The 27792-nt window shown below is 36.0% G+C and overlaps 1 protein-coding gene and 1 long non-coding RNA gene across 3 annotated transcripts in view; both read right to left on the bottom strand.

Moving 5' to 3' along the window:
• The window catches only part of LOC139964763 (uncharacterized), a 40152-nt gene extending 33443 nt beyond the window's left edge, over positions 1 to 6709 (bottom strand). Inside the window, exons 1-2 of the long non-coding RNA XR_011792079.1 lie at positions 6695 to 6709; positions 5592 to 5965 (exon numbers count right to left, since the gene is read on the bottom strand). This is a non-coding gene — a long non-coding RNA (uncharacterized lncRNA). The remainder of the gene's footprint in view (positions 1 to 5591; positions 5966 to 6694) is intronic.
• A 3004-nt stretch (positions 6710 to 9713) lies between these two features.
• Positions 9714 to 27057, bottom strand: LOC139964644 (dnaJ homolog subfamily C member 7-like). Of its 2 annotated transcripts, XM_071966410.1 has the most exons (13): positions 26854 to 27057; positions 24470 to 24558; positions 23423 to 23547; positions 22487 to 22600; positions 21701 to 21775; positions 20841 to 20959; positions 20253 to 20406; positions 19049 to 19213; positions 16860 to 16951; positions 16421 to 16494; positions 15915 to 16061; positions 15306 to 15446; positions 9714 to 14479 (listed from the first exon to the last, which is right to left on the bottom strand). In XM_071966410.1, exons 1-13 carry the CDS (start codon positions 26877 to 26879, stop codon positions 14343 to 14345), a joined length of 1458 nt encoding a protein of 485 aa, XP_071822511.1. In that variant the 5' UTR covers positions 26880 to 27057; the 3' UTR covers positions 9714 to 14342. The 2 variants fall into 2 exon arrangements, with proteins under 2 accessions (XP_071822511.1, XP_071822512.1); XM_071966411.1 differs by lacking the exons at positions 24470 to 24558; positions 26854 to 27057 and adding an exon at positions 24352 to 24375.
• Between the last annotated feature and the right edge of the window lie 735 nt (positions 27058 to 27792).

The raw sequence follows: 27792 nt of genomic DNA, 5'->3' as shown, positions 1-27792 counted from the left end.
TTGTTATTGGCATATATATATATATATATATATATATATATATATATATATATATATATATATATATGTGTGTGTGTGTGTGTGTGTTTGTGGGTGTATATCTTTGTACCCGAGGTGAACTCTGTTTACTTGAGTACCAAATATTTGTTTTAATTCGAGTACACGTAGCGTAGTACAAATACAAACACAGTGTCTTCAGTGTAGAAGTACAAGCAGCTTTACATCTGAGTACGGCAAGTCAAGTACTTAGTTATCAGAGTACAACTGTGTCAACATCCAAGAGCGAGTACTTATACAAACGAGTACGAACTAAAACATATGAATGCGAGTACTTTAAAATCCGAATATGAGTACTCTAACATTCGAGTACGAGTAACCGAAGTACTTCAACAGCTGTGTAAGATAGATTGCGAGTATTTTATTATTCGAGTACAAAAGTAGTTAAACATTTGAGTACTAGCACGAGTACTTTAACATCCGAATATGAGTACTCTAACATCCGAATATGAGTACTCTTACATTCGAGTTCGAGTAACCGAGGTACTTAAACAGCTGTGAAGAGTTCGAGTACAAGTGCCCATACTGGTACGAATATTTTAGCATTCGAGTACGGGTGGGTTTATTAACGTAGACTTCAAAATATGACTGCTAGTACCGTATATGGTACTTTGAAAATTAAGTTAGAATAGGTGTTATTTAGTAACAGAAAACAAGTATGAGTAACTTCTATTATGAATAAGTGTACTTTAACTTCCGAGAACGGGCAAGAATTTACGAGAACTTTAATCACCCGATTACATGGTTACGAATACTAACAAGTTCTCGAGAAGAACTCGAGTTCTACTAAAGGATACTTTTATCACGTTAATAATTTATATATGGTTATAGAGCTTAAATTATCATTTAATTTTTGATCGAATACTTGCGCAAGGGATTTATCAAGATGGAAGCTATTTATGTTAAAAAGTTAATTATTTTATACTTTCGATTAGAAGCCTTAGTAAACAAACAACAACAACAAAGTTTTATTGATGAGCTTTAATAAACACAGGATTTTTTGGGCAATGATCTCATCATATTGCTTTAACTTATGTCAAGATCAATAATACGAGGTAGCTTAAAGGGATGTATTGGACCGTTTGATATAAACTGAGTCAAGATATAAGGGTAAATCGTCAAAATAATGCTTTCTATGAGGGTTGAGCATATTTTATTATGGATTTAAATGTAAGTTTCACGGAATGTATTTTGCTGGTCGCAGCTGTGGACCTTCAAAGTTCCCCTCCCCACATCAACCGGCTTTATTATGCTACTCGTAGGTGTCACCAGACAAACAGGGGTGCAACCACGTATACTTCTATGGGTAGGATAGGTCCATCCTACCCCCCCCCCTTGCCCCTCTCCCAAAAATATATTAAAGTTTGATTACAGGCAGAATATTACAACACAAAAGTCTACATTACATTAAATATGTATCTTATATGTACAGTATACAATCTGGACAGTTTCAAATCCTTCAGAGTTTTTCACAACTTTTACAACAACTTTTACAACAAATACTGCAGCATTTTGCATATTCTTTTTACTATTAATTTTGACCAAAGTTTGTCTTCCTTTCAAATCTCTCTCCCCCCCCCCCCCCCCGGCAGGACGACAAAGAGATGGTGGTTGCGTCCCTTTAAAACAAAGAATATTTAACGACTCAAAAGTATTATATTTAATCCAGATCTGTAATACACCATATATCCTCTTATATACATGAGTGATGTTCTCTCTAAATTCTATATTTATCTCTTATAAATTCACACTTGGTTGCGTATGTTAGACACACTTAGTAATTAGTATGGAAGGTCTGAGTATACTTCCGATATATGACTCATTATATATCATGGAAAAGTGATTTCAATTTTTATTCCTTTTTGAAAGCTTTCACGTATGGAGAAAAAGATATGTGATACTATTAGCATGATCGAAACAAATAGGGGCGTAGTATTTCGGAATTAAAACTAATGTAAAAAGACTGTCAGCCGCTCCGTGCGCCATCTCCCATGCGTATTACACAAAATTATTGTGATATTAGTGATAATGATATGATATTCCCATTATATACGGTCAATTAAAGGCATAACATACATACATACATATACATGTATAACTTTAGGCGCCTGAAAGTCCACAACGGGCCTGCTTTGTCCATTAGTGAGTCCTCTAACAGTCGATAAGGGTTCCTCAATGATAATTTGTACATTTATTAGGCTATTCCAACTATTAAACTAACCCTCTTTATATTATACTAACCCACTTTATATTATACTAATCCATTGATAATTATTATACCTATTACAACTGTATGTGTGATACATATATATTTTGAATACATATACATTACGAGCTAATTATGCCTCATAACAATATCATTTAAGGACTACGTGAGAACGCGCATCTGATCAGCACGACATAGAGCCTCATTGGGTTTTGAGGGGATAGGGGAGGATGGCTACCACCGTCTATCGTTGTGTTTTTAGGGGCAGGGGTGCATGGCCACCACCGTCCATCGTTGTGTTTTGAGGGGAAGGGGTGCATGGCCACCACCGTCCATCGTTGTGTTTTGAGGGGGAGGGGTGCATGGCCACCACCGTCCATCGTTGTGTTTTGAGGGGTGGGGGTGCATGGCCACCTCCGTCCATCGTTGTGTTTTGAGGGGAAGGGGTGCATGGCCACCACCGTCCATCGTTGTGTTTTTAGGAGCAGGGGTGCATGGCCACCACCGTCTGTCGTTGTGTTTTGAGGGGTAGGGGTGCATGGCCACCACCGTCCATCGTTGTGTTTTGAGGGGAAGGGGTGCATGGCCACCACCGTCTATCGTTGTGTTTTGAGGGGGAGGGGTGCATGGCCACCACCGTCTATCGTTGTGTTTTGAGGGGAAGGGGTGCATGGCCACCACCGTCCATCGTTGTGTTTTGAGGGGAAGGGGTGCATGGCCACCACCGTCCATCGTTGTGTTTTGAGGGGGAGGGGTGCATGGCCACCACCGTCCATCGTTGTGTTTTTAGGGGAAGGGGTGCATGGCCACCACCGTCCAACGTCAGTCGGAGGTAAATGCGTCAGTTGGAGTAATTTTTATATTTAGCTGGAAAAGAATTAGACCACTGCTATACTCACCTCTGCAACCATACGCACAAAAATCATGTATCAACACAACCACGCTATTAGCGCTAATTATAGGCCAAATTTGTAATCTAAATATTTCTCAGAATGCATCATTAACGTCACAATTTTTAAGTACCTACCCCCTGTCCCCCTGACCACTACGATTGCTTTATCCTTTCTGTATAAAATCCCTTATTCGCGTCTGGTCCATACGTATATAGGTTCAGCCCATACTTAAATCTCTTGGAGAAATTTAGAATTTGCCCACCCCCCCCCCCACATCTTTGATATTTTGTGCACACCAATGCATCGGATCAGTATAAAGTTCGTTAGTTAGTTAGTGTTACATTATAGACAATGTGACCCCCATACATGATATAATAAATAAAATATTGTCATTTCAATATGGATCATATACTTTCCATATAAGTTGCATGGATAGATGTATGATGACACGTTTCTGTGACATGATTTATAAATATTGGCACAACGTTAAATTATTCAGATGGTATATTTGCTCCCCATATACTAATTAACATTGGAGAGGTTTCCTATCTCATACACACAGTTTAATGGAACGAAGCTTATATATAACTGAGTTACAACAAAACACGACTACTTGAGCCTTGTACATACGCTGGTGTGCCAGCATCAATTAATAGTCCAATACGCTCCTCCACAACCCATCCAACCCCCCCCCCCCCTCATATCCCCGAAAGTCTAATTTCATCAACCAAAATTAAAAAAATATCCAAGGACTGGTAACTTTACAGACAAATCAGGTTGATTTATTGATAGAAAAGTACTCTCGTATATAGTATGATACAACGGTAAACATGCACACAGGGTGTAGGTGGCTTAAAATTTAAGTTAGTGGTAAGAACCTATTCCTATATGTCTCCACCCTTACCACTCCCGCTTCCGGTTAAGATCAGGACCACCGGTACACAGTGTGTGTAATTGATGGAAATAGTTCCTCTTCTTTTACGTAAATCATGATAGTGGAGTATCATGTTTGCTTTCTGGATCTAAATATTTAACCAAAAAACCCCCAAATTGTTTAGAAACATAAAAAACTTCAATTGGCAACTTCAACTTCAACATAAAAAACTTCAATTGGCAACATGTAGAGGTGCGGCTCCGTATAATTGCTCTCCTCAACAACATCGAAATTTTGAAGAATTCAAAGTTCTTAGAAGAAATGCACTATTTCACGAACTAAATAACAAATTGTCCCACATCCCAGCTCCTCTATCCCCCCACCCCTGCCCGCCGCTAAAGCTTGTACACATCACCCTAAGTACACTGTTTGTTTGCATTAGCTTGTTACCCCTTTATTTCATTTGTCTCCTTTCAATTCATATGCTCTCTTTATATCGGCCTTCTACAAGGACAGGGAGCATTTTCCTTTAACAATTTCTTCTGTTTTCATAATTAACCGTGTTGTCTATTATCCATTGTATCCTCATGCCCCATATCATGTCAAATCATGGATACGTGTTTAAAAAAACTGGAATAAAACGTATAGGCCACCAGCCGCGCAACCACGTGCTCCCTCCCCGAATAAAGTCATTCGATAGGCCGCCTTTGAGTAAAATTCCTTGTAGACTTTTTACAAAGTTGTAACGGCTGTTTCAACACATTTCATCAACATCAACAAGAAAATGTTGAACGATTCCACCACTCAGACTTTGTTCCTTTCAATAAATGTACAAATCACGTTCATAACGCTCTTTTCTCAACATATTCGACAAATGCATTGTCATGGAATGTTTGTACCCATTAATATTGAAATTTTACAAAATTCTTCCCCAATTAAGCTCATTTAAGATGTCGCCGTAAAATTCTGTTTCTTAACTATAGAAGGATTTCTACAAAAGTTTCGTTTTATAATCTCGGTGCTCCTCCTTATTACCGTTCGCTTAAAGATAAGCTATATATAATAATGGAAATTGTAATGAAAGAAAATCCAGAACAGTGAAAAACCTTGAAAAGACAAGACAAGTGAATAATAATTCTGCGAGAGAGTTCTTAGAAATTATAATAACTATTAAAATGCACTTTGTTCCTAATTATTCTTCAGTAATACTTTTCCATCTTTTTACTCTTTCTTTTCCTTTCTCTTTAGAATTCATGATTTTTTTCATACATCTTTAGCTAAGCTGAAACGTATTAACAGTATAACCCCCTCCCCCTCCCCACTCCGTACTGGTAACCCACCCACGCCACCACACTTCAACCTACAGATACACGTCCACCGCCGTGTTTCCACCTAAGAAAATATTAAATTTAATAGTACATAAATAATAACTTTATCCTGTATATGATATGATAAAGTATGACAAAGAGTAATAAAAGTGAATATTAAAATAAGAACTAAAACTTTAAAAATTAATAGAAATGTAAGTTATATCGTTATTAACTTAAAAAGAAAAACTAACCTTGACTTGTAGTTGTTAATTGCTTTGAAAGATAAATCACTATATACCGGTCTGTTTCCTCTGCGTCCGCTCGTTGTATATCGTGCTTCTCAAGAAGAATAACTTAATATGCTGATCCGAACGAAAAAACGAAAGTATCCGAACTCTCTTGAATGTTTACAGTAGTATCACCCCCTTTCCTTCAGTTCCAAGCGAATAACTCACCTTACACTTCGTCCATAAGTTTTATACGTCCCCAATTCGCTTTGGCTTTCTTTCACAAACCAATATTTTGGTGGAGCGATTGCTTTCATATGTGACCAGACCCACGAGTCACGAGGTTGCTAGACCTTAGTCCCGCTGAACTGCCAGATATGCTTTATATACCACACTTACTTCACAGGTTCACATGGATAAATACATAGTAAAAAAAAATACATGAACTGAAAGCTTGATTCACAAGTAAATTTCACCATCGGTACAAAATATTTTATAGGTTATTTAGTTTAAGAAAGGGAGTATATGACCGTCTGGAATTTTATACAATATGGAATTGGCAGGTTTTAAACTTATTCTTAGTTTCATGTGTGTATATATATATATATATATATATATATAACAGTTTGACAGTTTTTCCGTTATTCCTATATATATATATAGTACTGTAGCACAGCACCGTATCCGGTTTATACTTTTGCTGGTATAATTATGAAATCACTTCATTTCCCATGCAGAAATAGCTGACCTGTATCACATTTATCTACAATATAGTTTTACGTTACGTTATAAACCAGCTGCTTAATATATTGAACAGCTCACTGGACATTTGTAAAACAACCTATTGATGGCAACTGGAAGTAGGTGATTGATTTTCTAGCCATAGTTTGGCAGCTTTTCATGTATAAACGTATCTCCATTTTACCGACGGTAGTCATTATTCATGCGGTGTGTTTATGAAACTTTATGACACACAGGAGATTTTGAGTGAAAATTAATTTCTGACTTTTCGCATATATGTCGATGTTATTAGCACCTGTTGGGTAATATTATATATTATATTATCAATACTATAAAATATAAGAAAACATGGTAAGTTCAAAAAGTCAGTTACACAGGATTCTCACCTGAATTGGAGCTATAGAGACTTTTTTCCTACGATCGTCAGAAAGAATTATTGGTTGGAGTAATGGGTCAGTGAGGATCAAAACCGTCACTAATTCTTGATTTAGGAAAGTTGTTTTACCGGTAGGGTGTTCAAGCTTAAGACCTTAAGGACCGCATATACCCGACCCGAGTGCACTGGATTCTTCAGTTTTCGGTGGCCGGATTGAAACCTTTCCGCGGGTTAGGTATGGCCCATTTGCGGCCTATTGATAACCATATATGCGTACCGTAACAATATGAGATTGTATCCAGCTAGAGGCATCATTTTGTGATGCTATATGGCGTGTCGTGGCCGGAATATCGCCAACTCACAACCAAACCCAAAGGCAGCTTTTTAAACAAAGGCTATATAAACATGATCTTACGAAAATACGATAAAAGCGGTAGTACGACACTATTACCTTGACCTCATCCCTCCGCCAAGCTCCTCCCCCTCCGGCTGTAATCTAAATCAATAACAGAAACAATGTAGTCCGCGTTGTAAATACTTGCCAAAACAAAACATGATATTAATATTTAAACAAGACAGAATATTATAATTAATATCCTTCGGATAACAAATTAGTCAAGTCATATAGCAATTGTTTGGTATCTTAGAGGCCCGCATCGGCTGCACGGTTTCCACGTACGCAATGTGTAATTTCCGGAATAATGACTGACCTTGATCGCTTAAACTAAAGTGAGGTTTATATGACGTCATAATTCATTCATCTCTCAAGAGTTTCCCAAAACGTGACGTGTATTCTCTGTCGGTTGAATCCGTTATCGGTGCGAGTTGTAACTCATATCCGACTTTGTAGAGTATCAGAGTATTTTGCTGTATCTCCCAGACACGTACTGTTGTTCGATAGCATTTATAAATGAACAAAACCTGCTCAAGAATATCATAGTATAGCCGGAAATTGCTAGTATGGTCACCCAGTTTAGACTCGATAAAGAGTTGATAAGCACGTCCTAACACTTACCAGTAGTATGTCGGTATGATTGGCTGCTTGACATTACAACAGGTTCTTATGTGTTAACTTCCTTGAGGCCAGTCAAGGGAATTTCATCTACGATCATGATATATATTTTTTTTACAGTATTTGTCATGATCTCGTTTGCTTATAAACTAAAGATGTGGATAGGTTTTCTCGCCCATGTTAGGTCTCGTCGCGACATGACTACGTGTGACTTTAGTCTACATTATTATACTTTGTCTACAGGTCCTGTGTAGTAACACAACTCAAGTAACTGCATGGAAACACTGTATCGAGAGTACGCGCGGGAAGGGATGGGTGTGAGGAAGGGGTTGGGGTAAGCGAGGGAAGTATTTTAGAGGGATGGTAGGGGAGTACCAAAGGGGAAGAAGTGCTAAAAGTTTGTTCCGCCCGCTCAAGCCGCCCAAGAAGTATCTTGGCTTTGCTGTTGATTGAGCGGCTGGCCATGGGCATCCGGCGGGGAGGCGGAGCAAACGGGATTTCAAAAAACACTTATCTGTCTGAAGATAAAACTGGTTAACCGGTTTACAACCCAAACAAATTAACCTCTTTTTTTACGAAAGAGCAAAAATTGTTATTCCTTTTAGTTACGTTACCTCGATTTGCCAGGTGATTGGGCAAATGTTCCCTTGACACCAGCCCCTCCCACACACCCCCGGTCCATCTTACGGACGTTCTTACGTTTGACTATCGGTGTTGTTTCAGCAGATATAGAAACTGTTTTTTCGAAATATGACAACTTTCCAATTCCTATTCTGAAGCCACTTTCAAAACTACACGAAGGGGTTCGCGCATTTATGTTAGCAGTGACATTTTTCTATACGGCTAAAGTTACAGCCAGGACATGTTCCCTCTCCCTCACTTCCGTTCTTCAAGATTTTTCCGTGCCTGGGACGCGGTGACTTTGTTTTTATGTTGATCACATTTGAATGTCCCCGTTTACCGATGACTATTGAATCGCAAAGGTCATTCCACTCTGCGCGAACTTCGATCAAATTAATAAACACGATATTTACACAAACGCAGTACTTCCATAAACCTAAACCCCTCAAGAATCCATCTGTGAGTATACCCTTGTGTATTTTCACATGGTACTCATTAATCCAAACCTCTGCAAATATTATTTTGCTATAAAATCACGTTGTGGATATTCTTTACCCCAGAGTTTCCGATTAATGTTTTCATCGCAACCAAAACATTAAAAACAAACCCGGGATATCTTTGTTTTCAATTTTTCATTAGTTCGATTTATGCGACTTTGCCAAAATTTTGGCCAAAACTGAAATCGTCGTAATTGTGTGATTATGAACTATACAATAGTACTGAAAAGAAGATTGTTTAGAACGTCGAGATTAAATGCATAATGGGGTTTAAACGTTGTTACCTGTATAGCCATATTTGCCTAATGATATTTGTTCATTGTGTAAGGATACGATAATTTTGCCATAAACTAACCTCCCATGCCATGAGAACAACTGTTGGGAAATATACTGCATCAATATGCCTCAGTCGCTGTTACGTCGAATCAAAAGTTAAATGAGAAAACATTAAAAACTAAGACAATGTGAAAAATTATGATCTTATTTTATCATTGTTAATATTAGTATTACATATATCCAAGTCTAATACAAGGTTTTAGCATGTAGAGAGTACAATGTCATTCCGTGATCAGGATAGCTGGATAATAATACGCATGGTATGGTGAATTTGACAAAAATCCCCGTTATCTCTACAACATCTCTACTAGTACCACTTTTGAGAAACTCAGTAATGATACATTCATTTTATTTTATTTAAACTTTATTTTATTGAGGGTGACTCGTTAAGCCAGAGCTTATCTTCCCTGAGGTCCTCAGCTACAGAGACAATATCAAAAGAATGATGCACTCTTTACAATATTTCATAAGTTAACAAATGTATCCGCAGTGGATATGAAAAACAAAATTGAATAACAATAGTAACGCACAATTTTAAAAGATGGGAGAGAAAAGATACCGGGTCATGTATATTCATATTTTATTGTAAAATATGCACCAAGTTTGCTTCTTTACTTGTTAACGTATACAAATATCATAAATTAAAGCAGCCAGTTGCATTTCAATATTGAAATAATACAAACCTAGAGCCATCTCCTTCAGATTAACTTGTGGTTAAATACTCAAATGACCAGAACATTGTTTTGTTCAAACAAGATGAAATAATTCTTGCAGCCAAACATGACTGTTAATTACCCTGGATGGAACAGGTCCTAATTATTCACACCTTAGCTCGCAAACATCCATAGGAAATTTGTGTGAAGGATATATACATACCAAAGAAATCTGTTTTTTTGTTCATGCAAAATGCATTTCCCTTCAGATAAAACCATTAAATTATGCCTCACTGTGATAAGGTGGACTTTCAGTCAGCTTATGAATATGCAAATATAGACGAATGCAAGTATGAATGTCATGCAAATATGCAAAAGTCTATGCAAATGAATTTTTTGTTGACCTAGACGCAATGTTGATCTTTGGTTTGAAAGGAGAGAAAAGGAAAAAGGAAAAAAGAACTTCCCAAAGCACGGTATCGATGTGCCAGTCATGGCAACCAGTTATATCATATTGTGCCTATGTACTTGCATGGCAGGAATCATTCACATTATAAATGCAACCAGCTGCTTATTATCAATACATTAATTCTCCTTAAAAATCTTTCTAATTTCTTGCCTATATTCACAACTTATTTCAAAATATAATATGATTACATGATCGGATGTAATCATGACATGACATAAAAACAATATGACTGAATTTCTTGCAGATATCAAATCTACATTCATTTTCTCATATACCAGAACATTTACAATGGCAGAGGAGTTCAAGATCACCAAATTCCCATGCTGTTTCTCAAATGTTACTTTTTATCAGTTTCAATTGAACCAAATTTGTAAGAAGTAACAATGCATGCAACTTTTTGAGGATACAGACCACGTATAAACTTTGTATCATCAAACAGTAAATTCCATTTCTACATTTAAATTTTACATTTGTCTTACCTTTTGACAATTGTAAAATTTGATGTTTTATATAAGTATTCAGAATTTCAGTTCATTCACTATTGTAGACTTAACCGAGTGACATATGAATTTATTGGCATTGAAGTTTTATCAGTTCTGTATTGTGTGAGCACATGTGTTAGTGTATATGTGCCAGGCCCTCACATGGCATTCTAGCCACTAACAGCAGAGTGAGTAGGATCCCCTCAGCACCAAGAATTTGAACAGAACTTCACTAAGGAACATTCAAATGGCAAAAAACATAACAAATTGGTATTGGTGCAAATCATAATGAAAAAAAGCATCAACTAGTGATGCCTCAAAATCATCCATTACTGACTTGTCTTTTCTTGTTTGCAAGATAAATAGAAATATCATTAATTTGAAAAAAGGTATTGAAACAGTAAGTAAAATAGTACACATTGTACTAAACCTTAAAAGAAAGGTCACATAAATTATCTGGAAATTTATGTAATATGGCAATATTTACATGATACTTCTCACCCCTCTATTATACAGTTTCTATTATGAATATGAGAGGCTAGAGAAGAAAATTGGTTCAAGCCAATTGCCAGAGAACCAAGCTCTTTACTATAATTAACAATATGCAGGGTAGGCTATTAAGGTGCTCAAGCCTAAGGCCTTTAGTACCCACATAGCCTACCCAATAAGTGCAACACTGTGGCAGATTTATTTTAACATTTTGTTTTGTGGACCAGGTTGAAACTTGTGGGCCAAATGTGGCCCCAGGCCACCTTTTGATTACCCTAAAGTTTATACCATATGATACTTACTGGTAAACAATGGAACTCAGGAGTTTGAAGTTCATCGTATTTACTATACATATAGAGATAGATAGATATGGTACCAAATTTAATGAAACTGCTACCATGGGAACTGTAACAATATCAAAAGTGCAACTTGTATGTTTATCCATCCTACTCTTTTGAAACTGAACAAAGACATTACAAGTTATAACCTGGTTTATTTTCGATCTAGGTGGAAAATTTCATTGCCTTTGTAAAATATTAGGGAATTTCAAAAAGTAAAAATATCGACTTGCATTTGTTGCAGACAAGTGTAGAATGGAAAGGAAACAAATAAAAGGAAAGTTTGAAAGCAACCACTTAGACTACCATGTAAGTACTTATAGTAAGTACTTATATAGGCTAATGCTGATATGTGCATGTTATGTTAAGGAAAAAAGGAAAATATCTCCCTATCAGCTGACAAGAACTCTGTATATTTTTATTTATTTTGCTGGGAATAAACCACAATTTATGTCAAATTACTTTGAATACCACTACAGACACTTCCAACTCATACTAGCCTATAAACCCATAAATGCATCAAAAACAGTTTATCTACTCAAGTCATCTCTCAGAATTGACAGGTTTATAAATATATATATATCATATTCCCAACTCCCAATACATACATCTGTCATGGGATTATTTGCCTCAAAGAGGCACCTGGGCCTCAAGCATGTAAATTGAAGCTTCACAATCATGACTACACCTATGATCTAGAATTGATCTCACCACACCCATTCTTACCATCCACCTCTATGAAAGCCTTCTCAATCACACAATTAAAACAATGCATATGAGTTTTTAGGTTATAAGCTTTATGTTAAACTCCTTTTCTGTTTCCATCTTATACAAAATCCTCACAAGTAGCACCATAAGGTGTGTGCCACACTCCACCACTGCAAATCTGTACATTCTCTGCACACTGTAATCACAGGCTATAAGGCTCTAACAAACACATGAAGAAAAAATAAAAAGGCATCATAACAGTTTACGATTCATTCTACTTAGTTTTAAATTTAAAAACAGTGAACTGTGATCTTATTTTGATTCAAGGGTAATCGATACTTTGGAGTAAACGTTAATTGAGATAAATAATAAACTTACGATACGATGGGTGTTTATGTTCAGCTATAAAAATGCTTTCAACTATGAGCATGACCACTCATGTCAAATGATGTTACATCATGCCTTACAAATGTATTTTGACTTTGTGATAATCCAAGCAAAACTAGAACGGTTCTTTAAAGAATTATTTTGAGGACAAGGGTGACAGGAGGAACGAGGGAAGTACTTTCCCCTTTAATTGTTAAATCGAAAGAAAGAAAATGTTTGTCAAGCTTTAAATATTTAGATTAGGAAGACATGACAAAGAAGTGCAAGTGAGGAGTACGAGAAAGAGATCCAATAAAAGCGAAAACTGAGAGAGAAGTTATCTTAAATTGTTTGTAAACAGTTATTAGCAGCTTTTGCAACTTAAAAGCATCTTTTTGAATTTTGGTAGGAAAGTTAACCCAGATTGCAGAGTAAGAGTCAAGATAAGATTGTAATAAGTCAAAGCATGGAGGTAAGACAGATTATGACACCCTCCTAGACTTTGTCACCAAAGTGAAGGTTCATGTTCAAAGTAATTAATGATTTTATTTTACTTCTTTACGTTTTGACCCTTTTTTTTTGACACCTTAGACTGATTCACATATAAAAGCAAACTTCGAAAATCTAAAAAATTAATTATTGCATTACTTGAAATGAAAATGAGAACTATTCAATCTGATAATGAACTACAATGTTATGGAATTTCAATAATTGTAAGAACGAAAAATTGATCAAAATCAACTCAGAAAGTTGCTATTTAGCAGCAAATTGTCCCCAAAGAGAGTTTTGTTATCAGCTAAATAGACACGAGGAGAAGAGTGTAGTTTGAAATGATGTCAAACATAAGATGAATCATCAACACATAGAACAATCATTGGATCAACACATAGGACAACACCTAGGACAACACCTAGGACAACACCTAGGAAAGAATGTTTAACAGATGAAGCTACGGGTTAGCCTTGTTTGCAAAATAAGAAACGAGGTGAATAAGGGCAAATCTGTAACTGGCATACACTGTTACAGTCTGCTATTGGCAAAATGGACCATTTTGAACTAGAGAAATGACTTCATAGCATTTTTATGGAACATTGCACTAGTAAGTTGATTGAATCTGGTGGGATATCGATTGCAAACAACAGCATTCAAGAAAGAATGGGATTTTGATGCTACCATAAACAAACCTCTGCCAAACATCCCCCTCCCACCCGCCCCCCGGCCCCACCCCTTGGGTACTCCATAATTGAACAATAGTGAGAATTCTGTAACCTTCAAATGAATATAAAATCCAATGAAAAGATCATATGAAGTGTTAAACCTTGAGAATGCCACCACTTTTTACAGATCTTATTGACAAGAGATTCACTTTTTTCAGTCTGTAACTTTGATGAATCAATTGTCAACCAAAAAAAAACAAAATGGTGGCACATCCTGTCTTCTCTTCTGTCAAGTAAAACATAGTTTTTTTAAAAATCACTGAATACTTCATTCACCAGTCCTTGTTAAATTACAACAACCATCAAACATTTTCATTATTTCCTATTATCGTCAAGTCAGAATAAAACTATGGTTTTAAGTTATCAAAGATCAAATTTTATGCCGAAAGGAACGAGCAGTTTCATACATTTTAAAGGGTCTTGTAAAGAAAACTGGCAAGTACTGTTTTATTTGTTTCTTTTCAAACTCTTCAACCAAACTGGAAGGAAAATCCAGAACCGCCAAAGGGATCATAGCCACCTCTTCCAGGGCCACCACCGAAATTGAAATGCATGCCACTTGGCCCGCCAAAGAAAGATTGGAATATGTCGTTGGGGTCCATGCCACCTGGAGAGTCAAAAAGTATAAGATGATAGTGTCATGTATCATCATAGCATTGATTACACCTCTGGGCATGAGAACAAGATATACAACAGGCTTAGTGATTTCTCATCCTATAGTGCGTCAAACTAAACAGTACACAAAGCATGAATATGTACAACACAAGTACATCATGGATACACAGATGTATGTACACACTCCAGCATTATACAATTAACTCCACTCAGACAACAAATGGAAATGTACATAAATATCTCTTTTACAATACAATTAAAGATTTGATAGTTACAAATTTCATAATAATGTTACTCTTCGAAATAATATCATAAATGTTCCAAAAAGAACATATATGATGAATGTTCAAGTCGCACCTGCTAATTCTACTTTAAATGTGATGGTTTTTTATGGTATGGAAATGTCAAAATTACAAACATCCAAGTACATGTTAAATATGCCATGTCTTGGTCAGAATGCTACAACATTTAAAACACAACATAAAAAAAGCCATAAAATAGAGATATTTTACTCAATTTCTTAAACTGTTCTTATCTTCTTATCTAGCCTATTTCGCTTCACTGCAGAAGGAAGGCCTCTTCACCAATTTTCCATATAACTCTGTCCTGAGCTGTTCTCTTCCATGTGACCCCACCATATTCTCTCTTGTCATCCATCCATCTCCTACTCTGCCTACCTCTGCCTCTAACATAACCCCTTGGTGTCCAATCTGTCAATTTATGTGTCCATCTCTTATCCTGACATCTAGCTGTTATTCTGTTATTGCTCTTAATTAATTTTTTATTTGTTATAATCACTAAAGGATTAATTCTCTCACCTTGCATATCTTCCAAGTCCTGACCACTGTCATATCTTCTTCGCTTCTCCCGATCTGAGAGAACGCTATAAGCTTCTCCTACCTCCTTGAATTTTACCTCCTCTGCTTTCTTTTCTTCAGGACTTTTATTCGAGTGTCGGTCTGTTAACAAAACCAGAGGAAACTTGAAATGTGTTTTGTTGGGTTAGAATCGAATAAATACACATTACTGAAACAAGTATGTTTGTAGTATGTATTTAGATCCTCCTGCAAGCAGGAACTCGCTAAGAAGCCATTCTTTGGCTTCCTTTCCTGCAATTGACAACTTGAGACTTCAAGAGTACTATTTCAAATGTATTCTACAATCATTGCTCAGTAAATTGAATCTAAATTACTCCAAGATTAAGAGGAGATGGACTGTCTCCTACTTGCATATACTAACCTCTCCCCTATTCTTTGAATTACAGGGGAGCACTTTGACCTTGTAGTTTAATTTTTATATTTCCAAGTTTATTTCAAATTTATGACAAATTTGTTAAACAACTTGATTATAGTTAAATAGTACTTGACAATGGTCTTTGAATGTTTTTGACTACACGTGCAACATTATTTGACTGATAACACGCTTACCAGGGTGATGTAACAAGGCATGTTTCCTGTAGGCCTTCTTGATTTCGTCATCTGGGGCTTCCTTAGACACCGATAAAATTTTGTAGTAATCTTTCCGCTTGCTCTTTTTCAGTTCCAGTTCTGCATTTTGTAGTAACTTTCTGTTTTCTATTGAAAACAGACATGACAAACAAATACACAAAGTAAAGAACGTGGTAAGGAAATCATAACGGAAAGAAATGTAGCAACGTTTTACTCCATAAAACAAATACCAGTTAAGTGTCATTGTTAATTACTGACCATTAAACAAAAACCAGAATGAAAACATTTCATGGGTTCTTGGGGTTGAGAGGAGGTGACGAGGAGGGATGGAGAGGTGGTGACAGGGGAAGAGGGGATGAAGAAGTGACAGGGGAAGAAGGGGTGGAGAGGAGGTGACAGGGGAAGAGGGGGGTGAAGAGGAGGTGACATGGGAAGAGGGGTGGAGAGAAGGCAACAGGGAAGTAAGATGGTGTAGAGTGAAATACCTCTTGTTTTGTCCATCTGGAATATTTTTTGGTAATCTCTAACTGCATCCTCATATTGTTCTGTGTCCATGTAACTATAGAAAAATACAAACATTTATATACAAATAAATGTGCCTATTCATATTTTAGAAAGGAACTATTATTTCACCTGTTACAAGTATATGTTTGCAAATCAGATATCATAAAGTACTCCTTCCAGTACATTCAGTACACAGTTTTAGTTCCAACGTAAGAGTTAACAAAATAGTCCGACTCTGGTAGGACCTTTATCGACAGCAAAACAATATTCCTTAAAACACAGCCTTCCAAAGGTATACCTTATAAACAGGTTCTGTCATAGCTACTTCTCTTGTAGAATTTAATATTTAAGTCATAAATTAACAAATAAATATATAGTAAATAAAAAGGTGTTTTAAGCAAGTTTTTTAAACAAATTTACCATTTTGCTCTTCTCATATAAGCTTTTTGGTACTTTCCATCTAGTTTTATTGCACTTGAACAGTCAGAAATAGCATCTTCTAATTTTCCAAGCTGTGTAAAGAAAAAAAGGTTAAGCATGAACTTCCATAGCCTACATCAGATTCAGCCAAGCATTGAAATGAACATGGCAGATCTCATTAACACCAGATAGGATCGCAGGTGGTTAAAACAGCTCTTGTAAGTCACATATGCCCCCCCTAAAGCATAGAGAGAGAGAGTAACATTAGAAACTTTAAAGACCTTCTTTCAATCTATTCCAGATAGATTAATTGAACGTTTTTTGCAGATGTTTGTTCCCCATTCTAAATATCAACAATTTGAGACATATGACAATGATTGCATTGCTTTTGTTTCAGGAAGTGAGGGGGGCATGTATACATTTATAATATCTTTAAGAAGAAGAAACTAAATTGTTCCCAAGAGGTACCTTTGTCTGCAACAGGTAAATCATAAATAACAGCCTTCACGGGTAGGTTATTGTTGTCTCCACCCCCCTTCCCCCACCTTCTCCAGGAAAGTGTTTACATTTATAATATTTACAAAAATCTGACAATTTGATTATATTCCGATTGTGAACTTTGAATCTTTGGTTCCTTTGATATCTCTTTTCTTTGATCTTTTGCTTCAGATATTTTTGAAACTGCTCCAATGTGACAGAAACCATATTTTTTCTTCTTTAAATGTAACTAAAAAGACATTTTTATGGTTGGTCAATCAAATTCTATATATAGGACTGTTAAAGATACCATGGTAGCAGCATTCTACTTCATTAGTTGCTGTTTGGTAGAGCAGTTCCACTTATCTGATATTTCAACCTTTGTGACACTTATGTATGAATTTTTTTTTATCAAGACTTGTTTTTTTGTTTATTTATCAAGTAGATTTTGTCAACTTTGCCAAGGTGATGATGTGAAGTTTAGTTTGTGCCAAATATAAGGGCTGTTCATATTTTTTTGAAAGATTTTACTTGGTCTGTCATCAGAGTTTTGTAATTTGACAAGCCTCCTCTTTAAACCGATAATTTAGAGCTTCATAGTATGGTATCGTTAAACTCTGAAGACTTGACGAGATAAACTAATGAGCTGGAAGTAGTTCTTTTGACATGACACATTTATCCTGGCTGAGCAGAGACACTTTTATCCAAATGTCAAAAACACTAAATAGTTAAAATAAAGATACATAACCACTGGCATGCTTTCTGTTTTACATGGAGCTATTTACAAAATAAAATAATAATAAAGCCTTTAAGGTGAAAACATTAAGAAGAACTTCTATTCTGATCATTGTTTTATGACCATCATCCATCTAACTGAAGTGCACTTTACTTCTGCAAAACACCCATCCCATTCTGCTGCCTGTGCAAATTAAAGTTGCTTTGTATTAACTTATAAAGGGATATGCAAGTGGGAATTTGATTCTAGCCAGTAGATGTTTTATGCACTGGCATTTCTTAAGCAAGTGGAGATAAAGTTGTGAAACCCTAGGCTTGATGGCAGTTATATTTTATTTTGTTATCAATGCATTATATAAGTATATTTTCACAAGAAAGAAGTTAGATCATCAATCTCACAGGAGCATTCAGCTTCAAAGTTTGATGCTTACCTTTGACCTAACATTTGCTCTGTAACAGTTATATTTTATTTTGTTATCAATGCATTATATAAGTATATTTTCACAAGAAAGAAGTTAGATCATCAATCTCACAGAAACATTCAGCTTCAAAGTTTGATGCTTACCTTTGACCTAACATTTGCTCTGTAACAGTTATGTTATATTTTGTTATCAATGCATTATATAAGTATATTTTCACAAGAAAGAAGTTAGATCATCAATCTCACAGAAACATTCAGCTTCAAAGTTTGATGCTTACCTTTGACCTAACATTTGCTCTGTAACAGTTATGTTATATTTTGTTATCAATGCATAATATAAGTATATTTGCACTAGAAAGAAGTTAGATCATCAATCTCACAGGAGCATTCAGCTTCAAAGTTTGATGCTTACCTTTGACCTAACATTTGCTCTGTAACAGTCATGTTATATTTTGTTATCAATGCATTATATAAGTATATTTTCACAAGAAAGAAGTTAGATCATCAATCTCACAGGAGCATTCAGGCTGATTCAGCTTCAAAGTTTGATGCTTACCTTTGACCTAACATTTGCTCTGTTACAGTACAGCTTGGCATTGGTTAGCACATTATGCTCATCAATTTCTAGAGCTTCTGTGTAGAGATCACATGCCTCTTGGTACCTTCCTTTCTTGAAAGCATCATTACCTTGATCCTTCTTCTGTTTCATTACTTTGCATTTCTGTTGAGAATGAGAAAGAATTTCTTAAGGAGCTTGCTTCTCAAAGGGTATGGTACGGGAGGGGGGGGGGGGGGGTAAATACCCACGGCCAAATAGTGTATTCTCATTTTCACAATAGTTTTGAAGAAAAGTGAAGACTTCAAACAAGCTGGCTGGTGACATAACTGTCTCCTGGACACAATGTGGTTGTTGAGTTCCCTTGGTAGGGGTAAATAGCATGAAAAGGAGTTTGGGTGAACATCTGAAACTGTTAATGAAGGTTTAAATAATTAGTTCATACCTGCTATTTTACCTCACTGGGCCAAAAGACCATTGAAGAAAACATTGTTGGGCTTAAAATGCTAAACAGGAGGATGAAATGGTACCAAAACATGCAGCATTTTAATACCCAATTCTTAGAGAGGAAACATTACCTGTAGCAGTTACCCATTACAGAATCCCTGCAAGGTTTGGTGTAATCCTGCCAGAGCTATGAAAAACATTTAAAACAATTCCTATTGACTATTTTCTTCATTTTTTGTTTTGTTTGGTCAGACAGTAAAAGGCTGAAACGTTCCATGTCTATTCTTCTACCTAGTCAATTCTTGATGATGTTCTGTTCCTTTTTGATGCTGATATAGTCCTTAAGATTAAAATTTGATGAAATTAGTTTGCCATCCCCAATCAATATGTTTAGGTCAAATGCAGTGGATAGTAAATACCACGTCATGTGTATACTGCACTATAGCATGCAATGCTAAGGGCAGAAGATGTGACATTTTTACTCTAACCAAGTGCTGTAGTAAACATTACAGAAATGAAGCATTTCAGTCCATACATACTGTAAATTCCAGTCAACAGTATATTGACAAGATATCCTACAGGTACAAGTACATTTGTTAAATTTGATGTTTGCTAGTATAAATATGTAGGTTTGTCAACCTTTTTTATGCAGGATATATGCAGGAAAAGATGTGGGTGCACCAAACTTGGAATTTGTGGGTAAAAATGTTTAATATGTACAATAACAAAAAATCTATATATTCTGGACAAAACTCACCTTAAAGGCAACCCTTGCCTTGGAATTGTCTGGATTTAACCTGAGCACTTGTTGGAAATGTTGTTGAGCTTTTTCTATATTATCCTGGTAGTAAAGGCTTAATCCACGGACGAAAAGGGCATCACTATTTAAAGCCTCTTTCATTAGTATCCCACTACATAAAAAAAAAGAAGAGAGATATTATTTGCCTTTATTGTTTTAGATTTTCACATCAGTATCTATCACTTTTATTATCAACTGTCAAACTCCATCGAAAACAAATGGTGACTTTTGGGGATTCTTTAACAGTGTTCATTTCTCTTCAAAATGTAAAGAAGCATATTTTGTACAAAGAATTATCTTTCTGAAAAACCTGGTAAACAAAACACTAGACATGAAACAATTATGATTTTTTAGTTTTTAATGAAACCACAGAATAAAAAAGTTCTTGTATCAAGTAATAAATGCTCTGAAGTTGATAAGTTGATAATAAATTACAACGATACACCACATGACATGATTGCATTTTTATGCACAAACTTTTAATTTGTATAGCTTCCAACATATTTATCAACACTATTCCAGAAGCAATGTTTGATGTGTACTTACTTAACACATTCTTGTGCATCCTGGAACTTCTTCAGTTTTAGGTATGACTCTGCTTTCAATACCTTAAACTTCGTACACGCTGGCGCTATTTCTAATGCACGACTTAAATCATAAGTAACCTGAAAAAGCAAGAAACGAAAGGATTTTAGTAGGGAGTAGCGTTTAGCTTTTTGTGCAACTTGTACTGATGAAACAGGAATTTTTGAGGCTTGTGCAGTGTGACACAAAATGAAGAAATATCTTGGTGATGAACCAGATATAACCCTTTGAGGGCGCCTGAAGTACAATAGGTTCATTGATAGCACAAGTACTCAGTAACATCCTACATTATAAATATATAGATATTGTTGGACCACACATACCATTTGAGAAATATCAAGGAACGAAATATGTATCAATATGATTTCTAAGGAATCCCTTTTGGAGAGATCTGATGAGGATTGGGAGATGATAGCTTGACTCATTTCTAAAACTGCAATGATTGCTAACAGTCATCATAAGATTCTTTCAATTTTGTCTTTTATTTTGCTTCTATATGTTCTTTAAAGCTAGAGGCTGCATCACACATAAAGGAATTTTTCCAGGAATGACTTAACAAACATGCTCAAAGGTCCTTCATGTAATATTTCTATAAAGGTCAATTCTAGCTCAAGGCCAAAAAGGAGCTTTCCTTCTGAAAAAGCAAAATTGTTAAGACACCTTGCAGTTTCACTGACAATATACTCTTCCCTTAAGCATGATACATAACTGAATATATGCATTCAATAAGAATAACCTAGGACAACATAATATGCACTGTGTATAAAAATTTTACTTCTTAGTAGGGAAAGTGCTGACCCTTCTATCCCTAGATATCATACCTTCCTGAAATCGCCCTTTGCAAAGGCTTTCTCAGCTGCCATCTGGTGCATTTCTAGCATACGAAGATTTCTTTGCTGTAACAAGAGAAAAAAACACATAGATTACTACTTCAGAGATAAAAAGTTAGGAAAGATAAAAAGTTTGAAAACAAGACCAGGTTATCATTTGAGCTATAGCCACTGTATAGATGTATTGAGAGCTAAATATATCATGTAGTGGTAGGTTTGGTAAAAACAATAGAAAATATTACTCAATCTCAGCCTGATTTGTAGTTCAATATTTGACAATTAAGGGAATTAACATTAGTTACCTTAAAATGGAATCTGTTACTTTAATCTACCAATTTAAAATCATGAAAGAAAAGGTTTGTAAATAAGAAAACTTGTGTGGGACACAAAATTTTCTGTGTTTGAAATTAAAATGTACGAATGTTAGAATGAATGTAACCATACAGACCGCCTAGTTAGATTTAGGTGTATCCAGACATATATGCGAATATTATTTAAGACTTAGAATGATAATACTGTACGTTAAAAACTCAAAATGCAGCTTCAATCTCACTCATGACCAGATACAGGCAAATGATTAGTTCATTTGTTGTAGTAAGTCAGAACAATAATGTCACATCTTGAGTAACTTTTGGTTGATAATTTTTCATTTTGGTTTTTCCATTGTTGATTTGCTGTTAAACCAACCTTCAACACTATGTCAAAACCAACTATCCAGGTAACCAAAAGTTTTAAGAAATCCTGAAACTTAGAAAATTATATTGGTTGCATACAAACCTCTGCTATGTACTGGGAGTTGGTTGAGTCTATTTCCTTCAATTTATCTAAAGACTTTGTGGCTTGTTCAACAGAACCGAGGGCCATATGACACTTGGCTTCTCGTAAATGGGCCTGTAGGTGAAGAAAAACAGAATGAGCAGTGTCAGCTTGAGTGTGTTTGGTGAATATAAGAAGATCATTTACACAGCAGAATACAGTATTACGAATAGCAAAATAAAAGAGATATTCCCATAACTCTCGTTCATTGTTTCACAAAATTATATCACAGTGAAATTTTATGAATGCCTCAGACAACATCAGAGTATGTGATGTCATCATGGCAATTGAGCTGAAAAGTTTGTTTTTCTTTATAATGTACAAAGCATTTTCCACTGAGGGGTATTATACGTTAACAAAAAGTAACTTAAAGATGAAACTCGAAACAAAGAGAACATCAACAACAAATCAAATATTCCAAATGTATCACATGTCAAGGACAAATCAAAATCAATATAATAATATTTAAGAAAAGCTTTTGAAGCACATCTGACATGATGACATCATAGGCCACCTTATATGATACACCTCTTGTAGTTAGGAAGTACTTATGTGGTAAAAATAGTTTGCATTCATACAATGTATCTTGAGTTAGGAAAAGGAATATTGAGATAAGGCTCTCAACTCAAATGTGAATGAAGACTATTTTTTCTTTCACATAGGTCTCACTACCACTGGTATATCTATCTCCTTAAAGCCCAATTATGTATTTGATCTTGACAGTCTTAAGAATCTTTTTCTCAGTACCATTTTGTAGTTAATAACCACACAATCACTAGGAGGAACATTTTTGCAAAAAGTTTGGCAAATTTCTTTTTTAAAAGTTCATAGCATGAATAAAATTAAAGACAATTTAGAATTTAACATTAATCAACATGACTCAGCCTGTTGATCTACCTTTGATGAAGAACCATCCAGTTGGACAGCTTTCTTTGAATCCTGCAATGCCTCTGTGTACCGTCCTATCATCATGCCAGCGGCAGCTCTGTTCAGGTAATAGCTGGCACAATCTACACACATTTCTGAGGATAACAAGGTTTAATTTATGGTTTAGGTACATAAAGCAAAAGAATAAAAACTGCCATTTAGGTGTCAAAGAAAATGGATTGAGACATTCAAAGCTGAGATGTTCTGATATTAAACCAATGCTATCCCTAAAATTAAAGTGTTCTGGAAAAGGGATTTGTGTGTGTGGGGGGGGGGGGGGGTGGGGGGATGAAAACTGTTTCATTCTTTATAGTACAGTATGTGTACATTCTTGCCATTATACATCATACTGAAAGCCAAATTTGGCGGAAAACTTCTTTAACCAAAGCTCGAATTAGTTCCATGAGACGAAGAGGTGTTTAATTAATTAATTTATTCCATCGACCATTTTTTAATCCAGTAATGTATTATGACTACTAAGGAATGAAGTCTCTGTCTGAATGTAAATAAGCCATGAGTTAACCCTGCACAAATTGATGCAGTGACAGCTTCTAAGTAATGCAGTAGTGCACTTTATCCTTGTTATCACTATTTGCCATTCCCATTGACAAACATTTCAAAAAAGAATTTCAATAATTAATAGATCTGATCAACTTAGATCCAAGAGGCTCCTCCTCACACTGATCAGATGTAGCAAGTCTATTTATTGGAAAGGGCATCAGCAGCAACTCAAAAGGACACTACAGCATTTGACATGGTAGTTTGCATTTGTTGGGTACAACAGCTCTATTCAGCAAAAATTAAACTTGGGCACATACAAAGAAGAAAACAGCCAGGCTTTAAGTTCATCATACAGATGCCTTTATATTGAATCTGTTGTCTCCTGATGCTATTCTTACCAATAGCCTCACTGTAGAGATCAATTGCTTGTGTAGGCTCTCATAAGCTATATCTGTTACAAGTTAGATGTATCAAAGAAGCATACAAAATCATATATTTCTAAGTGATTACACTTACCAATAGCCTCACTGTAGAGATCAATCGCTTTGTGGTAGTTTTTCTGCTTGTAATATTCATTCCCTTCATTCTTTTTTGCATCTGCCACGCTAAACAGAAGAATTTAAAAGTCTTTATTAATATTTCAACTACAGCCATAAAATTACTGACATACTGTAATTAGCACTGAATTCACTGATAAATTAGTCTCATGGTTGGAGGTTTACAAACGGAGCAATGCTTTAACTGGGAATTCTCATATATGTAACATTATTCAGTTACTATTAATTCCAGTATAAAACTTCTAATTGTATACAGATTTCAAAATTCAGACTATTTACTGGCTAAATACCAGTAGGAAGCAAAGACACTTTTGCATGTTTTACCAGGGGACATTAAGACACTGTATTACTGTTTATTATCAGCAAATATTATCCAGTTGGTACCATATATGTTTATACAGTAACAGAGTTACTGATGCGTGCTGTAAATCAGGAAACTGCCAGTAGGAATTTGATTTTACCAAGAGGATATTTTAAGCATTTTCATGCTTCTAGCAAGCAGCTACAATGTAAAAATTCTACGCCTGTAATATACTAGTACAAACAAAGAAATTATAGGATACACTAATCAAACTTTATGCATTTTAAGCCCTATGCAGCAGTTTAACTCATGCAGTTTTCAGCATATCCACATATTTAAGTTTAAACCTACGTAGACACTGATCGTAAATTCTCATGAAAATAGGAAGTTAAAATTGCTGGTCACGTTTTCGCTTTTCGTCTGCATCAAAACATGATTTTGTACAAACTTTCTCCACAAACAAGCCCATCTGCCATGTCATTTTGCTGACAAACTGTAATGCATGTTGGAAAACAATTGTAGTATGTGGGTATGGACTCTTTCTCTTTATGATTTCAAGGTATTTGCTTTACTTGATGGTTTCTACTGAATCAAAACTTTTAAGATAATGGTTCAAGTTTGCAAAGAGTTAACAGAGTTCTGCAATGATTTTGCTCTATAAAGGGACGTGTACAGAGAGAGAGGGGATGTATGCAACTATGCATGTCTGATGTAATTCGTTCTTTCACATGTGGATGACTATATGTTCATTGATTGTGAGAAACATTCCTCTGAAGAGAGAAAGGAGTAGTCTAAATACCTGAACAACTTCACTTTCTTCAGTGTCCAGCTAAACTTACCCTGTGATTTGTTCAACATACTATCTAAATGATAGTAGAGCAAAGGAGACTCTCTACTTGGACCTGGCCCTCATCTTTCTTCTTTTTTGCTAGTCTCCTCATTCTCTTCTTACACCACTTTTGATTTGTAATTTGTACAACATACTATGCCAATGTTGGGAACAAATGGAGTTGATTTTCTTTGCATAACTCCGTGTACCTTCATCCACGAGGCTAATTTGAAGTACATCCATCATAATTCCAGATGACAAATTGTCAGTGTATCATATTGATTGTCATCACGTTGCTAAGCCTACTGCATATGTCTACTTTATACTTAGCTTAGGACTAAGTCAGTCTAGTACCAGCCTGTGCGTGATAACCAGCCAACTGGTGGTGTGTGTGTGTACAGTATCAAGCAGAAGAAGCCTGAAGGGAAAACCCCACCTTTTTCTCAGAATAGATTCTATCCTCAGTGTTGAGACTACTGGCATAATTGCGGCTTGCTATGCATGAGTAACTTTGTTGGTACTAATTAAGAATCCGTACCAATCGACCCTACTTCCTAACCCCTAACCCTATTCTCTACTTCCTTACCCTACTCTATAACCCCTAACCATATTCCCTACTTCCTAACCCTAATTCCTAACCCCTAACCCTACTCTTTAACCCTACTTTCTAACCCCTAACCTTATTCTGCCGATTCGAAGTAAGCTTTCCCATTCATATGGTACGGATTCTAAAGTTAGGCCACTTTGTTTAGTGTTTTATACTGTATAATTTTTTGTCATTTTCGTTAAATTTGCGAACACAATAACTACAGTGTCTATCATCACAGTATCAGACTGAGCGCATGGCCCTAGGTACAGTAGGCTATAGGCTACATATACCTAGAAGTATAACACAGTACGCGTATATAGGGAACATGCGAAATTAATGTATTATACCATACATTGAGCATAACTTAGTATAAAAGTAACACTCAGTCGGTACCAACTGACCAATGTTGTTGATGACCGATTTACGGATACGCTGATCCGTAAAGTCACCATTTCTGGAACTGACTCAGTCATGTGGTGATGTTAATAATTGTAAAGTATTGGAAACATTCCATTACCTAACTTAGCCTATCATAAGCAACGCATTAGGCCTAAGTTATAATAAGCCTATGTTTCTGTTCTGAGTGAAGTGTTTCATAATTAGTTCATGTTTGCTGAAACTTACTCTTGATTTGTCTCCATGGTCTTCATGAATTTTATTATATCTTCCAGTAAGCGAAGAAAAGGGACCTATTATATTACCAGAAATTATTTAATCGTTGTACCAAGGTACAGAAGGTTGAACGTGAATGAAGTCAACGTTATTTGTAAACGCATATATGCCTGCTCACCAATGAGCCATACTACTAGAGAGAGCGCCCTTTCGCTGCACTCATTAATTGTCAGGTCGACATTTTGCATAATTATCGTTCACTATTGCCCCAAAAAAATTAGCGATTACAGTTTGCACCAGTGGCGTAGGAAGGTACTTTTGAGTGGGGGGGGGGGGCTGAAGACTGATGGCCGGCCTGGGGAGGGGTCTAAGGGGAGGGGGTGTCCCCTCCCCTTTGGAATTCTTTTTGCATTTCCAGGTGGCCTCAGATACAATTTGGTGCAATATAGCACATTTCAACCGACCCACTCCATTTTGTATATAATTTTGCATTTTCACCTGGCCTTAGATGCAATTTGAGGCTCCAAATGAGATTTTTTTCTCATTTGGAAATGAAAAAGGGGTTTTCTGACTTGCGAAGCGGGGGGGGGGGGAGGGAGGGCGGAATGATACTTCCGCCCCTCCATATTTTTCACTGGGGGATGGCGCCCCCCCCCCCCCGGTTCCTACGCCCTTGGTTTGCACTGTGTTGCACAAAGTTGAGAGTCAAGTTTCACCTTAAGTACAAGCAAGATTATATTTCTTGCAAACGCTTTATTGGAAAATGTCTCAATAACTCCATAATAACTTATTTTTTCTTGAGCCGTTTGATTCAGCCGTAGAAATCAGTTATGTGATAAGCGCGCCATGTTCTAGGAAGTACTCATGTACTTCCACACTGTACCGTTTATCTACTTTAATAATACATATTTATCCGTGATTGAATGGTATGCACAATGTCAGTGTCCGTGC

This window comes from Apostichopus japonicus, chromosome 23, assembly GCF_037975245.1.
Source record: "Apostichopus japonicus isolate 1M-3 chromosome 23, ASM3797524v1, whole genome shotgun sequence".
Classification (NCBI taxonomy): domain Eukaryota; kingdom Metazoa; phylum Echinodermata; class Holothuroidea; order Aspidochirotida; family Stichopodidae; genus Apostichopus; species Apostichopus japonicus.
Note: the sequence above shows the minus strand (reverse complement) of the source record. Positions and strands in the feature narration are given on the sequence as shown.